At 35.8% G+C, this 18,723-nt stretch overlaps 2 protein-coding genes across 3 annotated transcripts; one reads left to right on the plus strand and one right to left on the minus strand.

The window, feature by feature from the left end:
• The first annotated feature begins 9,925 nt into the window (after positions 1 to 9,925).
• LOC107826114 (vacuolar protein sorting-associated protein 32 homolog 1) lies at positions 9,926 to 15,872 on the plus strand. 2 transcript variants are annotated; one of them, XM_016653062.2, is made up of 8 exons: positions 9,926 to 10,107; positions 10,268 to 10,384; positions 11,880 to 11,979; positions 13,350 to 13,435; positions 13,540 to 13,631; positions 14,159 to 14,273; positions 14,354 to 14,543; positions 15,563 to 15,872. In XM_016653062.2, exons 2-7 carry the CDS (start codon positions 10,313 to 10,315, stop codon positions 14,537 to 14,539), a joined length of 651 nt encoding a protein of 216 aa, XP_016508548.2. In that variant the 5' UTR covers positions 9,926 to 10,107; positions 10,268 to 10,312; the 3' UTR covers positions 14,540 to 14,543; positions 15,563 to 15,872. The 2 variants fall into 2 exon arrangements, with proteins under 2 accessions (XP_016508548.2, XP_016508549.2); XM_016653063.2 differs by having other exon boundaries at positions 10,012 to 10,153.
• On the minus strand, positions 15,633 to 17,962 carry LOC142180047 (transcription factor RAX1-like). The gene is made up of 3 exons (XM_075250966.1): positions 17,588 to 17,962; positions 17,358 to 17,487; positions 15,633 to 17,247 (listed from the first exon to the last, which is right to left on the minus strand). The coding sequence occupies exons 1-3, from the start codon at positions 17,724 to 17,726 to the stop codon at positions 16,743 to 16,745; spliced, it is 774 nt and encodes a 257-aa protein (XP_075107067.1). The 5' UTR covers positions 17,727 to 17,962; the 3' UTR covers positions 15,633 to 16,742.
• Positions 17,963 to 18,723: the final 761 nt, after the last annotated feature.

Raw genomic sequence — 18,723 nt, forward strand, 5'->3', positions numbered from 1 at the left:
CTATGATAACTGCATCGGAAGACTCAGCCTCAGGCCTGACTGGAAGACCATAACATCGGGGCTGGGGCCCACCACCCTGGACTACCTCTCTGGGATGGCCTGCAGCTGGCTGGCCTCCACCTCTAGCGGTCGGAGCTCCACCTCTAGCACCTCTACCTCCACCTCTAGCACCTCTACCTCCACCTCTAGCTCGCTGGGCGGTTTGTGGAACACCTGTGCCTGAACCATAGTACGGGAACCCTGCTGCTGCGACTGAGTACCCACCAATCTCGGACAAGCCCTCCTGATATGACCATACTCACCACACTCAAAACATCCATCTGAGTGTTGCGGCTGAGGAAACTGAGACTGACCCTTGAGGAAACTGAGACTGACCCTGGCGACCTGAATACCACCCCGAAAACTCTGGAGTGACGGTGCACTGATAGGAGCTGGTGATGCACTGTAGGGCTGTTGACCAGAATACTGCATGTGAGAACCACGACCACCTGAAGCACTGTGAGAAACCTGAAGTGTTGACTGAAAGGGCCAAGGAGGATGGTCTCTACCATACGAATCCCTGATTCCAGACGAGGCACCACTGAATCTGCCTGAATGACGGGGCCTCTTGTCTGACCCATGACCACCTCCCTGTGACAAAACCATCTCTACTCTCCTAGCCACATTGGCCTCCTCCTGGAAAGTAATCTCACTCCCAGTCTCCCTAGCCATCTGAAGACGAATCGGCTGAATAAGTCCATCAATGAACCTCCTCACCCTCTCTCTCTCTCTCTCTCTCGGTGGGAAGTATGACAAGAGCATGACGAGCCAAGTCGATAAATCTGGTTTCATACTGGGTAACAGTCATGGAACCCTGCTGGAGACGCTCAAACTGCCTCCGATAGGCCTCTCTCTAAGTGTTAGGGAGAAATTTCTCCAGAAATAGCTGAGTAAATTGCTCCCAAGTTAAAACTGACGATCCGGCTGGTCTAGCCAAACATAAATCCCTCCACCAAATCTTGGCGAATCTAGACAAGCGAAAAGTGGCAAAATTGACCCCATTGGTCTCAACTATCCCCATGTTCCTAAGGATCTCATAACAGCTATCTAGATAATCCTGGGGATCCTCAGTAGATGCACTACTGAAAGTAGTAGTAAAGAGCTCAGTGAGCCTATCCAACCTCCACAAGGCTTCGGCAGACATAGCTGCTCCATCACCAGTCTGAGCTACCACACTCGGCTGAACTGCTCCAACTGGCTGAACTGTTGGAGTCTAAAACTAGGGAGCTACCTGCTCCAGTCTGGGCTCCTCCTCCAACCTGAGAGATGGTTGGTGCTACAGGAAGCAAGCCTGCCCGGGTGACACTCTTCACAAGGCCCACTAGATGGACCAAAGCATCCTAAAGTACTGGGGTAGCAATAAACCCCTCTGAGACCTAAGCTGGGCCCACCAGAACTGTTGGGGCCAGAACCTCATCATCAAAGTCAACCTGAGGCTCCGTTGCGGGTGCTACTGCCCTGGGCTGAGCTTTGCCCCGATGAGGAAGCGCGTGTTCTCGCCATCTGCAAAAGAACAAAGTAGAATTTCAATTAGCATTGAGAAACCAATCCGCACGACAGGAAAGAATAAATGTGGAATGTTTCCTAACTCTATAGCCTCTGGGGGATAAATACAGACGTCTCCGTACCAATCCCTCAGACTCTACTAAGCTTGTCCGTGAATTATGAGACCTATGTAACCTAAAGCTCTGATACCAACTTTTCACGATCCGGATTTCCTACCATCGGGAGTCGTGATGGCGCCTACTCGTAGAAGCTAGACAAGCCACTAAACATAGAAATTTTTTAACTCTTTCATTTTTAACCCTTTTTAAAAATCTGAATTAACAGGTATCCAACATTTAGATATTAACGTTAAATGAAATCAAGCGGAAGACTTAATCTAATATAATAAACAAGACCAGTACGATAATGACAACACACATCTCTACCCGGAATCCGGTGTCACAATATCATGGACAGACTAATATTACTACAACAAATGTCTGAAAGAAATACAATCTGTCTCTAAATCTAATGAAAACAGAGTACATAATAAAGTAGAAGAGAACGTCGGGCCTACGGACGCCTATAGGACTACCTTGGATCTCTGGCTGGACTGAAGGCAGGCTCCCCAAGTGCTACTGTCTAAAAGATGCTCCGGAATCTGCACATAACGTAGAGTGTAGCATCAGCACAACCGACCCCATGTACTGGTAAGTGTCTGGCCTAACCCCGGCGAGGTAGTGACGAGGTTAGGACCAGACTCCAGATAAACCTGTGCAGTTATATAATATACAGCGGAAAATAAACAGGAATAAACAATTAACATGGGAGGGGTACATGCTACGGGGGAAATATCGAATCCAGCAGAAACTTAAGAGAAATATGATAGAACAATTCAAGATTTACAACAAAACCATAATAACACTATTGTGGCGCGCAACCCGATCTCTATCATTTAACACTGTTGCGGCTTGCAACCCGATCCATTTATATCACTGTTGCGGCGTGCAACCCGATCCAATATAACATTGTTGCGGCGTGCAACCCGATCCAACATATCATTGTTGCAGCATGCAACCCGTTCCAATATAACATTGTTGCGGCATGCAACCTGTTCCATATATAGCATTGTTGCGGCGTGCAACCCGATCCAACATAACATTGTTGCGGCGTGCAACCCGTTCCATATATAGTATTGTTACGGCGTGCAACCCGATCCAACATAACATTGTTGCGGCATGCAACCCGTTCCATATATAGTATTGTTGCGACGTGCAACCTGATTCGACATAACATTTATATACCTTTAGCAACAACCATACCAAGAGTCTCAGCAAGGGACCAACAATAAGCTACACTATCCCGGCGAGCGATTCGACAGTAAAAGTAAATACGTCCCAGCAAAGGAGAAACAGCTATAATCAATCTTAACCCAACTTCTACTTATTTCAGCTAACACCAATACTCAATCATAGGTAATTTCCACGAAAACAAACTTAATCCTTGCTCAATATCGAGAATCATCAATTAAAGCATTTGTCGTACTATTTAAGAACACAAAATAAATTGCAATTTAAGACTCACGGTCATGCTCGACACCAACGTATAGATACTCGTCACCATGCTTATACATCATGCTCAACAAAAAGCAAATAGCAAATAGGGCACCACACCTAATCCCTCAAGCTAAGGTTAGACCGAACACTTACCTCGAACTTTCATGGCCAACTCAAGCCTCAAACACCGCTTTTCCCTTTAAATTCGGCTCCAAATCAATTGTATCTAGACATAATCGATTTAATAACATCAATAAACGCTAAACAATCCAATTCCGATGCTTAATTATAGCTTTCCAATCATTCTTTCCAAAAAGTCAAAAATTGACCCCGGGCTCGCTTGGTCAAAACACAAGGTTCGGACCAAAACCCGATCACCCATTCACCCACGAGCCCGAATATATAATTAGTTCCAAAATTCGACCCAAAAACGAGGTCTAAATCACAATTATACAAAAAGCCTTAACTCTACCCAAAACCTTAATTTTCTACCCTTAAGAACATGATTTTAAGCCTAGAAATCTAATGGGTGTTAATCGAAATTGAAGAAATTGAGTCTAAGATTACATACCTATGAATTGGTGGTGAAATACTCTTTCAAAAATCTCCCAATTTGGAGTTTGGAAGAAGAAGTAATGAAATTTTGATTTAATCCCGATTTGTCTTCTGTTTTAAAATCACTGGACAAACCTTCATCGCGTTCGCGATAGGCCTGTTGCGTTCGCGAAGAGTTGGGCCTAAGTGACCTTCGCATTTGCGACATTGGGCTCGCATTCGCGGAGCTTTGACTTCTCGAGCCTTCGCGTTCACGGGCCAGTAGCCGCGTTCGCGTAGCACAAAATTCCCTTCCCCCTCCCCAGGCCCAAAGGCCTTCACGTTCGCGATAGCAAGTCCGCGTTTGCGAAGGGAAACACCCCCAAGGCTTCGCGTTCGCGTATTGGGCTCCAAACCAAACATGCGTACTAACTCAAAAATATCATATGAACTTATCCGTGCGATCAAATAGCAAAATCAACCCCTTAGACAACGAATTAAACCTCAAAACCAATGAAATATTTCAAAACTTCTTAAAACATCAATTTTTGCATTTAAGGTCCGAATCACGTCAAACGGATTCCGTTTCTTACCAAACTTCATAGAATTATCTTAAATTACATATAAGACCTGTACCGGGCGTTGGAACCAAAATACGGGCCTGATACCAACATGTTCTAATCAAAATTCATTTCTCGGACTTGGGACCTCGGAATTCAATTCCGGGCATACGCCCAAGTCCCATATTTTTCTACGGACCCTCCGAGACTGTCAAATGACGGGTGTTGGTTTATCCAAAACGTTGACCGAAGTCAAATTAATTCATTTTATAGTCAAAATTTATCATTTTTCACAGATTTTCACATATAAGCTTTTCGGCTACGCGCTCGGACTGCGCACGCAAATCGAAGTGATATTTTTTAAGGCTTTGGAATGCAGAATTCAATTTACAAGATGACCTTTTGGGTCATCACAATACTGTTAGGTAATTATGTTCTTCTTCAATTATTACAATATACCTTTGCAGTATATTGTATACTATAACACTATATTATTGTTGTGTAGCTATATACTCCTACAAAATATTATATACCATAGCGGTATATTGTTGGGTATCTGTGTTCTTCTTCGATTTTCAGCAGAAAAATCCGGTCTCAATCACCTCAAATCAGCTCCAATTGCGATCAAATCTCAGTATGAACTTCCAGAAGGTACTATAAGCAATATTTAATAGCATCCACTTTGAATCAAGCAATAAATCTTCAAAATAAAAATTTTAAATCCAAGAGTTTCAAGCCCAACAATGGAGGATATTGTGTCTTTTCTTCATTTTCAGATTTTGTTTTTCATGTTTGATGATTATTTTTGTCAACAACAGTTAGTTAAATAAATCATTCGATATCATGAACAGAAAGTACTTATTTTGTTGAAATAAATTTGAAAGAAAATACTATTTCTATGTCATGAAAAGGAAATACTCATTTTGTTGAAAATGAAAGAAAATACCTTTTCAACATCATGAAAAGAAAGTACTCTAAATAATATTTTTATATACTTAGGGTAGGGGTAGGGTTGGGTGGGGATGGGGGTGGGGTAAGGGTTGGGTGGGGGTTGGGGTATGGGGTTGGTGGAGATGGGGAATGTTGAAAAAGTGTTTTGAAAAATATTTTCCCTTCTCTTAATACGGAAAACATTTTCCTCCAATTAGAGAAAAACAAATTCATAAAGCTAATGTTTTTCAAACATTTAAACCAACTAAACATAGAAAAATTAGAAAATATTTTCCACAACATGGGTCAAGTAGAACTTTGAGATTGAGCATCATCATGTGTCCATTTGAGTTGGTAATTTTTGATGGGTTAACTTGGGCTAGCCTAAAATAGTCAATTTTCAAAATCGTTCTAGCCCAAATCCATTAAAATTTAGGCGAATTAGGCGGGTCAAATAGATTTGGGTTAGTTTTGCCACCCTTATGTACACGAAGAATGAGGGTGTGAATCATTTATTTTTCAGTTGTCGATGGTCTTGTTTGCAACAAATTTATGCAGAGAAAAATAAAAGTGCAATCACAAAAGAATAAAGTGATTTTATTGATAAACATTGCGGGTTACAACTCTGTTTATCCCTTGATTCTTCCTCCGATTTGTTCTCCGTAATTCGAGAGATGGATCAGCGTATTCACGAACGTAGGATGATACAGACCTCTCTAGATTATTAATCTCCATGAAAGTTTATCATTGTATGGATATTTTTCTTGAAGTATTTGATTATCAAGGAGAACATCTATTGATCACGACATTATTTTATGCCTTGCGCCCTTTGTGAATATCTCGAGAATTTATGGGATTTTTGAGACGCCTCTTCAAGGGAATATGCTTCCCTTTATATAGGTGTACGTTAGGGTTTAGGGTAGAGTAATCTCCAAAAAACCCTGATAGACTCCTAGAATTTTAAGAGTCTTTTAGGACCCGTTTGGCCATGAGTTTTGCCAAAATAAATTTGGAATTTATCCCTGATATTTTCAAAACTCATGTATAATCATAAATTTTATCCACGCAAAATCCCAAATCCCAAATCCCAAAATCACCCCAATTGCTGATTTTGGCTAAGATCTCAAAACTTGGGAATTATATACATATTTTTCCATAATAAAGTTGGGAAATATGTTTTGAAAACATATGTCCAAACACATTTTCATCTTCAAACCAAACTTCACCCAAATTAGATTTTTCAAAATAAATTTAGGATCTATGACCAAACACTAGCTTAATATCTTGAATTTAGGATTAGCTTTGATTTTTAAAATTCTACAGGTCTATTGAAAATATTTGAAATCTATATGGAGAATTGAAGATTTTGCAATGGCAAGGAATATAAAGAAGTGTCATGAATTGGCACGAGGAATTGGCTTGGGCAAGATTGCTCATGAAAGGAAAAAGTGAATTCGTTATTAACAGTAGTCATCTATTACTTAATCTTTGCCATTCCAACAATATAACACGAGAGCTATATCTCTAAGCAAGTATATTAACCTATAAAGACAAAAGACAAATTAAAATTACATATATAGGAACTAGTTTTATGAAATTTAAGAAAGCAAATAGATATTTATTCACATAGTTGTTTAAAAAGTAAAATAAATATTTTTAAAAACATATATTTATCAAATTCGTAAATAGAAAATGACTGTAAATTACTTAATACTATATATCAATTACATGTGATAGCATTTGAACATGAAAGCTATTTGTATTTCTTATGAATAATTATAATTTTCAATATATAAGAATTTATTTTTTTTAGAATTTTTCTTTTTTTTGATTGTTTAGCTTCAAATTTACATAATTATTTGTCTAGATTTTTCATGATCTATATTATTATAAAAGCATGAATAAACTGTTGGATTACAAAAATAACCTTTTAATATTAAGCATATTAACTCACAGTAAAAGGACATAATTGAAATTCTAGATATTAAACTTGTAATCCTATTAGTTTTAGGACATAATACTAAACATTAGGAATCCTACACAATTACCTTTAGGAATCCTATTAGTATAATTATTTTCGGGCATTAGATATATAATACTAGATGTTAGAATGTAAACCTAATACCTTTAGGAACATGTTAGATTTTCTATTAGTTCACAAAAGGAGACAAAAATATTTTATGTTAGTATTTATAATCACAATAATTATGAAATATATAGACTATTTCGGTAAACAGAAGAAAATTAGAGTTCTAAATTGATTCTACCTTTGTATTTTGGTTTCAAAATAAAGAGCGGCTACATATTATTATTTGTTTTGGAGTTGGTTGCATTAAACATTAGTTACAGCGCCAATTAAATTGTCTACGTATTTTTTGATACTAATTACAACTTTTTGCATTAGTTTCATTAGTTTCTCCAGTTAACTGAATTTCCTAAAGCAAAAGTTTTGATTAATCTATAATTTAGAAACTCTCCGAATAGAGTGATGGCGAGATAATGTGCATAGCTTTGACCTAAAATATTATTTTCGAGTATGTTTGTAATTCATACATATATGGTAAGGTAATTGTTGTTAAAAGACCGCAAAAAGGTTCTATAATCGAAGCTATATGTTCATATATACCGGAAGAATTCATGAAAAGGTGCAAATCGATAAAGCATGGAAGTAGTTATATAAAAGTGAGGTATATCATATATGGATGCTGTATATTGAAGTGAGAGCACATATTACTTAATTGTATTAAATAATAAATATATGTATAAATCACATAATTCTTGTATTCATTTGTTAGATACAAAATATCGAGTTCTAATAAATCTTTAAAAAAATATTCTAACGTTAAAAGTTTGCGAGTCGTATTAGCTCGATATCTTTCCTGCAAAAAGTTTGCTTTAAATGTTAGGATATTATTCGGAAGGATTCTCTTGTATATTAATTATATTATACAAAAAAAATATTTCAGGAGATAGCTAGGAGATGATACCTCGAAAATCATAGCTTTCTTTAGTCGAAAGATTTGGAAAGACATAATTCATTAAATTTTGGACTCTTTAAAAAAATTAAATGATTCTTTCAAACAAGTAATTCATATCGGATAAAAATAGTGATTCACAATTTAATTTGTTGAAACTTCGACTATAAATCAAGCTCTAAGGTGTACTGATTACTATCTCATATACTAATATTAGGACTTTGAAACAAAATTAGTAACTTACTTTACTTATACAAGAATTTCTTATGGGATCAATAATGAAGTTTTGAAATTTTAAAAGCAAATCACTAAATCAATGTTTAAACTAAAAACTTAAACACATATTATAAACACTCAAATAAATTTAACAATAATCAATCACTAACTTTTAAAAAAAATTATGATGTTCTAGGTGTGTTTTGGTGAAGAAAAACAATTTCGGCACATATAACTCAAGAAGACTATTTTCGCAATAAAGTAAATGAATGGATAATATCTAAAGACTAATCCCTTCGATGCCATAAAACCATCGAATTCACAACAGTCCTATTTTATGATATTTATGCTACGCCAAGCTGTTTGGACGAACTCATCAAAATCATTAGGTGCAAGAATCAACAAAAGCAAATTGTTATATGGATATGTAAGTTACTATCAATTCTATATGCTTTCCTCTTTACTTTAGATTGTTGTTAGAGATTTTTGGATTCATGGAAGCCAAATCTACAAAACATATATGGTTTTAATAAGTTTATACTCTCTTTTTTTTTTAAAAAAAAAAATATGTTCTTCTCAGTCTATAGTTCGCAACTATATATGTGCATTTAGTGACAGATCTAGCTAAAGATAAGGAAGGGATTCATTTAATTAGAAAGATGATAAAATATTGTGAATGGTGATGCATAATATGGAAGATTATTTGTAATAAGGTTTGAAGTAAGTGTAAATTAAAAAGTGATAGGTCATTCAAATTTCATAAACTAATTAATTAACTCACGGAGTTTAGCATTAGGGGGTTACTTTGTAACTGCTATGTTACCTCAAAATCGAAGTGAGATTAGTTTGTGAAATAAGTCCATACATGAAGGATGAACAATGTAAAAGTTACCATCCTCTAGTATGTAATAACAAATCAATGTAGCAAAATGATGGACACTATTTATAGGAGAAGAAATGATAGGAAAATTACAATTTTCCTTAGCATGATAATGAATAACCAAATGAGTTAGAGCCATATAATCTTTCTTTACTAACTAGATACAATTGTAACTTTAATGTAGAAACTTGTTCTAGGAGTATACATATATATAGTAAAGTATCTATACAATTTATACAAAGGCCATGATTGTTGTGTTCTTTATATCGTGTTAGATGAGGAAAAAGTCAATTTAAGTAATCGTACAAAGATAATATGCAAAGATTTTAACAACATATGTGATATGTGCATATTGAACCAATATGGCTCCAAACATGTGATTCCAAGAATTCAACCTTCTCCTCCACAAAGTGGATATCCTTTTATATTTATTTGAAAATAAATACATTTATTTTTTCAACAACAAATGCTCATACGATTCTCAATGTTGTACTAAAATTACGGCGACATGTTTTCTATCCGGATAACTTTTTATTGCATTTTCAAGAGGTATATCAATATTGAGAATATAGTATTAAACATGACACAGTAACTACAAGTATCTAACTAACTTAATTAATTTGATTATTTTTGCAAGTTCAAACATTATTTAATCATTTCAGATTTAGGTATTACGTTGACCAAAGATATACGTGGAAACACATACATAGAAACTAGTATATTTAAGTGTTTGATAGTACTAAAAAGGAGAACAAAAATTCTATTGGTCTGTCATTGCAGCTTAAAAGACAGGATGTGACTCGTAACTGTGACGTCTCCTTTTCCATCAAAATCTTCAATTTCCTTTTGAGAAAATTTCAGATCATTTACAAACTTCAAAGTCAAAATTTGATTAATCTCCAATTCTCACAAAACCTCTGGAATTTTCTCAGGTCAGTCCATCAAACTCTACTCTCAAACGCGTAATAAAGCAAACCTGTATGTATATACAATTATTTGCAAAACTTCAGGAAATTTTTTCAAGTTTCATATATTCATTGTGTAGATCGGGTTTTTCAGTTGATCTAATGAACCCATCGATTTTTCTTTCAGGAGTTAAATAATTTTGATTTTCTGAAGCTTTAACAAAATTTAACAATGTTTCCCCGACTCTTTGGAAAACCTAAACAAGAAACAAATGCTCTAGCTACGCTAGACAAGTTAAACGAGGTATGATCTTGGTTTTGTTGGTTTTCTTCTTTAGATTTTGTTTTATTTTTATTATTTGTGGTTCTTTCAATTTTCACTTTTAAGTTTGATGATGATGAAAAATCTCGTTATTTGCTGGTTATGGAAAGGGGGTGGGGGTGGGGGTGGGGGTGGGGGGGGGGGAGTAAGTATTAGCTATCTATACTATTATTATAGTAAATGTGTAGTGTAACTGGATTCTGTTAAAGTTGAAAATGAATAGCTCTTGTTGGTTATGTGAGAGCTGAGAATTTTTTTGTGGAATTTGTTGCAAGAAAGGAACTTGCTGTACTTCTATATGTTGTGTTGTTGTAATCATCTTTTTTTCTCAGTTTAGTTTATGTTTGCTGTATGAACTAAAAGTTTGTGCCCTTGTGGAAATTGTATATATTATTGCAGCCTGATCTATCAAAAGGAAGAAAAGAAAGAATAATGAGTCATAATGCAGATTGATATTTGGTTCCATCTAATGTTGAGTCATAATGCAGATTGATATTTGGTTCCATCTAATGTAATTCACTGACTCAAGAGTGTTAATGATGTTCTTTGTCGTAAGAGCACCCGACTTCCTACTCTAAGAGCCTGGGATAGAGCAAGTTAGCTTCGGATCTTTGTAAGGCTACATGGGCTAACAGTTCTATTTTTATTCTCAGATTCAAACTTATGAGAAACGGTGGGAAGCTCCTCCATTTTGCTGGTGGAAGTATAGTGGACATAGGCTATATACAATATTTCGAGCCTGCTAGATTTTAGCTGCCATAGGTGGATATGATAGATTTTACAGGTGGCTTCTTTTGCATACCGATTGTATTTGAGAGAATGAGTGACCGCATACTGCTTACCCTCTCCAGAACAGCTGTGCTGCAAAGTTTGATACTTTTCATTTGTCTAGAGGTGCAAATATATTGTTCTTTCTTGGATTTTAAGAGTTCCCCGATTGGGAGGTGCAAAATTTTTTTTGAATTGAATTGGGAGGTGCAAAATTCAAATTTTGTACAATCTGATTTTTTTCTTCTGCTTCTACAACACGAGCATCCAGTGCTTTTTCCTCTGAAATAATGGAGGTTTATCATATACAAGGAATGATGAACAAAAGAATTATAGCTTGAGTTGCAGTTGTTTGGCCTAGTCTTAATTCGGGCAAGTTCATTAGGGGTGTGGGCTCTTCGCCAAACATGTTGGTGATAGTTATCATGTAATTTCATTCTTAACTCAGGCATGGCTTACTTTTGGACCAACTTATTTGATCTAGGAAGACAAATGTGAAGCTAGAACCAAAGGGGTTTGTATTATCATTGTTTCCTCCTATTTTGGTGAAGAAATTGAATGTTATCTTCTTTCCCTGGTTTGTGCAATCGTTTGTAGACTCGCTGTGTCATAACTTCTTTCTTGTTAGTCTCAGTCAAAATTATTTGCTTGTTTAAAATTATCAAGTAAATGTAAGGAGCTTAAATTTTATCTTGGTTATGATGTACAGACTCTTGAGATGCTTGAGAAAAAGGAGAAAGTTTTACTTAAGAAGGCTGCTGGTGAGGTTGAAAAAGCAAAGGAATTTACTAGAGCAAAAAACAAAAGGGGTATGGTCTATTGAAAATCATTGACAAGATGAGATTTCTTCTTCCTATCACTAGTTATGGATACTTTTTTAATATATTTTTACTTTACTACAGTCTATGTTAATGTCATGCACTTAAGGTTGCGACATACTATGAAATATTCTCTTTTGCATGTATGATCAACTGCTGGCTGTTTAATGTCCATTATTGCCATGTATTTGCATGATCTCTAGAATCGAGTAATATCATATAAACCTGATGGTTTGATTATGTTTTGTGTCAGAGACAAAGTAGTTTTATATATGGTGAACTTGCTAGGTTAACAGGTGAAAAATTATCTTCTATTATGTAGAAATATCATGGTACTGGCTTTTTTTTATGTCATGAATACGTTATAAATTTAAAAAGAACATAATACACATATTGTTTGTCTTCCTGAGCTTATCCTTCTGATTTTCTGCCTGGCGGGTTCGCGGTGATACATCAGGTTATTCCTTGAGGTCCTTGTCATTTTAGAATTCCACTTAAGGTTCTACTTAATGTTTCAACTAGACAATTTGAAGTAAGGAACAAACTGGAAAATAAAGTTACTAGTGCTGGTATGAGTTTTTGATCTCTTAACTATTTTATCTGCTTTTATCCAAAGAGAGCATGGTTCAGAAGAAAATTTCGCATTTAAAGTTTAGGAGAGTTATTGTGCAATAGGGAGAGATTTTAGTCCTTTGGCTTACCTAGTAGGTTACAATGGTTATCTTTGCAATTTCTCATGCTATAGACAATATGCAATACATGATCGATCAACCAACGAGACCTCAGTTCCATACAACATCAAGGTCAGCTGTATGAATCCTTTGAAAACTATTTTGCTCTTTTCGGACCCAAATTATTTGAAACAACTATGCAAGACATGCATGGCAGTAAAAGTTTGACTTGTTTTTGGAGATATATTAGAACAGGTAAATAGTTAAAGATAATAATGCATTTCCTTTGAAAGAGCTGATTAGAGCATGATGGAAGCTTAGAGACGCTTTCTATGAAACTGCATTTGATCCTGGATGATCTGTTTAAAGTCTGGATACCGTTCTTCATTTTCCTGATCTATCGGATATGTTTCCACCTTAAAGAAAAGGAACAAACATGGTTTACTTGCTCATACCAGCTCAGGCTACTCTGTTGTGTTAGAATTTCAACAGATGATAGAGGGAAATTGGATATGACAAGCAGCTATGTTTCCCGCTCATGTACATGGATTTCAGTTTTCACTGCCTTAGCATTGCGAGGACATACTATATTATAGGATGATGATGTGAATTACGTTCTCGTATATTTTAACATTATTCCCTCGCATATTTAGTTTGTTTACAGCAGTAACAAATTTCTTTCTCTTTTAGCTGCAATACAATGTTTGAAAAGGAAAAGGCTTTATGAGCAGCAAATTGAGCAGCTTGGAAACTTTCAATTGCGTATTCATGATCAGGTGCTCTTCATGTGTTCATACATCTTGGAATCTTTGCAGCAAAACTTATCATACCAGCACAAAGAGACATGGTCTGAATTCACTTGTTTGTGTCTTGGTTTCAGATGATAATGTTAGAAGGTGCAAAAGCAACAACGGAGACTGTTGATGCTTTAAGAACTGGAGCAGCTGCTATGAAAGCTATGCAGAAGGCAACGTAAGTTGTATATGCTACATGTTAAGTGCTATTTACTGCTCTTTTCTTCTGTAGATGCAAACAGCTTTTGCAGAGAAAAGCTGTAGAGAAATATGAACTGATTAAAGTGAGGAATGAGAGATCCTCAAATAAGAAATTTTTGCTTGATGCATGTTAAAGCATCGAATTTGTCTTGTTATGTTCTTACATGATTTAAAAGATGTAGTCTGTTATAGAGTCACAGCAGAGATTTACTCTTTGAAGTGTGATCTTAATAGATGTCTAATCTTAAATTCCATTACTTTATATCTTTTAGTTACGAGTTGCCGTCTTGCCATATGCTATGTCGACACGCGCAGGGGTGTAGTTTCTCTCATCACCCACACTTACATGTCATGTTGTCTGTGTGTGTCACCTAGTGTTTCTGATTCATCAAGATAAACTCCAATACTTTCTAGTAATTAGTTCAGTTTGTTGTTATGTTCATGGTTATTCTTGTTAAGTCGGGGTTGTCCCTGATATGCACTAATATATTCTGTTTTTTTCAGGAATATTGATGATGTCGACAAAACCATGGATGAGATCAACGAGCAAACAGAGAATATGAAAATGATTCAGGAAGCATTGTCAACACCAATTGGTTCAGCTGCTGATTTTGATGAAGTATCTTCAGCTTATTCCTTACTTCGTGTAAAATGTATTTCACTCGTTCAGAACAATAATTTACCTGTATCTTTTTGCAGGATGAGTTGGAGGCAGAACTTGAAGAACTGGAAGGAGCTGAGTTGGAGGAGCAGCTCCTTCAGCCAGCTACAACCGCTCCTGTCGCGCCAATTAATGTACCTGCTGGTAGGCAACAAGTGCGTCCTGCTGCTCAGAAGACAGAAGAAGATGAGCTTGCTGCTTTGCAGGCTGAAATGGCTCTTTGAACAGGTCATTTCCCATTCGATTTCCTATGTTGCCCCCCGAGTATTCAGACTAGGAATCCTGATTTGTGTATTTAAAATTTTGAATACCTGATGATATATTGCTATTACACGGGAAAATTACTACTGAACATGCTATGAACATGCTATTTTTTAGTTTTTAAATATATCTGAAAACACTTCCACTTTTATGTTTAGTTTCATTTGTTTCCGTTGTGGTGCCTGCAGTAGCCATAGTCCCTAATTTGGGAAGATGAGAAGAGGGGGTTTGGAGGGGAGGGGTTAGGTAATGTTCTTTATTAACTAATATCCATTTTCATCACCTTTACGTCAATTATTGATCGATCAATTTGATATGGCTTTTACATTACTAACTTGAATGACGTCAGTTAAGGCAAAGGAATGTTCAGAATGGGCTTAGCATAATATGAATGTCTGCCAATTCAAACTGGTTTAATCGAAAGGAAATTGTTCAGACTCATGTCCTCACTTTCATGTCCCCTGTCTGGATATGGATATCCAGGTAAGTGTGTAGGATGCAATCAGTCCCCTTCCTATTTGTTTATCGGTTTGCTAACGTGATTCCATTCTCGACTCTTTAGAACCAACTAAAGATTTCCCTTCGTTCTCAACCCCTCTGTTAACCCAATTAAGAGCAGGAAAAGGAACCTTTAGTGCCACCATAAACAGATCATAGAATACAAAGAATCTCTCTGAAATTTAACCAGCAAACAATGGTCCTGTATTTTGGCCTATTTCTTTTCGTTACTGTTTCAAGATGCCAACTGGATACAGATATTGTCTTGGTCATGCAGATGTGCTTTGTTTCAACAGACTTGTTTACATTTTAAATGACAGTAAAGTCCACGATCGATGGACTGTTTTGCATTTACGCTGGATTTCATGTTCTTAGATGCAAATTCAAGCAATGATGCAGCTGGAATGTTTGCAGTCTTTATGATTGATTTCGTGTGGTTGGCTTTTGAACTTCCTTGACTGCTTCCTTCTCTGCTGTTTTTTCCGCAGTTCTCATTGCCTCCCACGAGACAGTGTAAAGATGTGATGTATTCTTATTGTGGAGGATTATACATCGGGCTCTACTCTCCATCCAGTCTTCATGTTGAATTCGTAACATGCATGCAGGATCAAAAGTAAATGTGTAAATGACAGCAGATGAGTTTACATTCTATATCAAGTTGAAGTGGGAAAGAGCATGCTACTTTTGCGTGAAATATGAAAAATATGTTATAAAATACTCTTTAATGAATTTTCAGGACTTGGTTATTTATATTTGAGATATTACGATGCTAATTAAACTTTCTATGCAACGGTTAAAAGATTTAGGAGTTACTTATTGCTAACTGCCATTGTATGATTGGAGTTTGAAACTAGTAGTGTTAAAAAAATAAGGAAACGAAAGATTGTGAGCATTGTTCAAATTAACCACCTCCATTTGCATGGCAAAATTAAGCACAAGACAGTCAATATGATCAGAGGTGGAGTTAGAATTTGAATCTTATGGGTTCGGGATTCTAAGCTAGCGTTTGTACATAAATTTGGTTGGAACTTGAAAAAAATGAGTTTTTGAAAATGGGATAAAATTTTTTAGAAAGATAGAAATTGCACATACATTTTACTTGAAAAAAATTTGAAGTTTTGTGAGTAGAAAATTTCAGAAAATACTGTAGAGCTCTTTTTGGGATTTGAACAATTTATTTTCAAAATATGCCAAAACATAGTTAAAATCTATAAACAAACAAATATTTGAAAACAAAATCTTTTGAGTTACTTGGTTCTAAATTAATAATTTGTACATATTCAATGATTTTTTAAGATAAATACATAATTTAAACCAAAGCCACTGGTTTTGCCGAACTCGTAGCTTCTGCTCTTGCCATCACGATCCTCTCGCTAATAACTAGATTCGTTCTTTTCCTCTTTTCTCTACTTGATTTTCATTTTTGGTTTCCACAAAATAGTAGAAATTCACTTCCAAAAACTATCAGAAACACCCACTTCTCTTCAATGCTGTACACTTCTCATGTTTCCTTCTAGTTGGCATCAACTCCACATAATTGTTAGCATCTAAAATACTAAATGAGAGATTACATTAGTGTTTCACTTAATCCCTCATGTTTAATTATACATTCCAATGACTAATGTCAACTCTATCTTTTTTTGAATATTGTAGTTACCAACATATTCATCAGCTGAAAGTGACTGGAAAATCAATATCTTCAAGAACTGATTGATGAGTCCACAAGCCTGCACCCATAATTTCATCATCAATTGGAAACCCCTCAAATGTATTAAACCAAGCTAGATCAACATTCTCATGCATTGCAACTGATGAAGATCCAAAACTCATTGATTCTTCTCGAGAAGTCGAAATCTTGGAGTAGTCTTGACTGAGTCTTGGAAGAGGGAATTGTTTTTGGTCATGTTGAACCATGCTTTTGTTATTATTGAGAATATGACTACTGACTCCAGCAGACTCCCAATTTGGAAATGGAAATTGTATTGGAGAATAGGCTGCTTGTTCTTCTTCCTCTTTTGGTACCATTGATGAGGAATGAAAAACTTGTTTGCTATCATCAAAGTTCCTTGTGGGGTTTGCATTAGTTGCTAGTAACTTCTTCAATTTGGTGTTCCAGTGATTTTTTACATCATTGTCTGTTCTTCCTGGTAGCTTAGATGCTATAACAGACCATCTGCAAATTCAAAAAATAAAAATAAAAATACTTGGGGTCACTCTTAAATACTAAAATGTTATTAAAATTGGGAATTTAAAGGGAAAAATAGTTGAAGAGCAAGAATTAGCCTGCTTCCAAGTTGAGTATAGAGAGAGCATATAATGTTGTCTTCCTCTTGTGTAAAATTTCCAAGTTTGATATCTGGTCTCAAATAATTAAGCCATCTTAACCGGCAACTCTTGCCACAACGCTTTAGGCCTGCGTTAATTTGCACACAGATAAGTTAGTCTTTAGTGTTGAACAAAGGCTATATACATAATATAGTGTGTATGAGAAAGAAAGAAAAAGAAAATAGAACCAGCTCTGTGAGGAAGGGTAATCCAATTGCCAGCAGTAGTGCCATGTTTGAGTAGGTAATTCTTGAGAATTTCATCTTCCTCAGGAGACCATTGTCCTCTTTTCACTTTTGTCTTGTCACAACAAGGTGTCCTTCCCATGGTTGTTGCCCTACAAACTTTGTCACTTTTGAGTGTGCAAAGGACTGAGTCTATGACTGTAGCACATATTTATATAAGAAAGAGGCAGGGTAAATTAGGTAAGATGTTGGGATGAGGATGCTGCTGGCAATCTAGAAAGAGTCATAATATCATCATAATAGTACACACACTTAATAGAGTTTTAATTTCTTCATATTATGTAAATTGAGAATAATTTTGCTGGCTGCCTCTTCAATCTTTATATTGCTAAGAGGAAAAAGATATATTCATTTGGTCAGTAGCTTGAGGTAAAGCTTAGCATGACTTTAGTATTATGATTTTGTATGTACGTGTCCACTATAACAACACTTTATTATATTATTAAAAAAATATCAGAACAAACATAGCTGTTGTAGAGAAATTTGACTGTATTAGTTCTTTAAATCAAGAAAAAGTAGGGGTCACATGACATTAGGAAAACGAAATGTTGAAACCACATGACTCCATCACCAGAGTAGAAAAAGATTTTACTTTGGACATTTTGCTTGACATGTTAGTTTATGTTTTTTTACTATGTATATACTGCACAATTTTGCAGTGAAGACTAGTGAACTTACCTTTTTTTGTTCTTCTACTTTCAAAACTTGTTCAACTCTGATAAAACAATAAGAAAAACAAATTTCTTCTTCAATCTACATGGTAATAATTTTAGTAAAGGGCAACCTTGTGCACGAAGCAGAGGCGGACCTATGTGGTGAGGTGAGGGGTCATGTGACCCCGTTAGTTTCGGCAAAAACTCTGTATATACATATTATATATATATATGGACCTATGTGGTGAGGTGAGGGGTCATGTGACCCCGTTAGTTTCGGCAAAAACTCTGTATATACATATTATATATATATATATATATATATATATATATATATATATATATGTGTGTGTGTGTGTGTGTGTGTGTGTGTGTGTGTGTGTGTGTGTGTGTATATTTTAAATGTGCCCCCAGAAACAAAGAGGC

This window comes from Nicotiana tabacum, chromosome 1 (assembly GCF_000715075.1).
Source record: "Nicotiana tabacum cultivar K326 chromosome 1, ASM71507v2, whole genome shotgun sequence".
Taxonomy (NCBI): Eukaryota; Viridiplantae; Streptophyta; class Magnoliopsida; order Solanales; family Solanaceae; genus Nicotiana; species Nicotiana tabacum.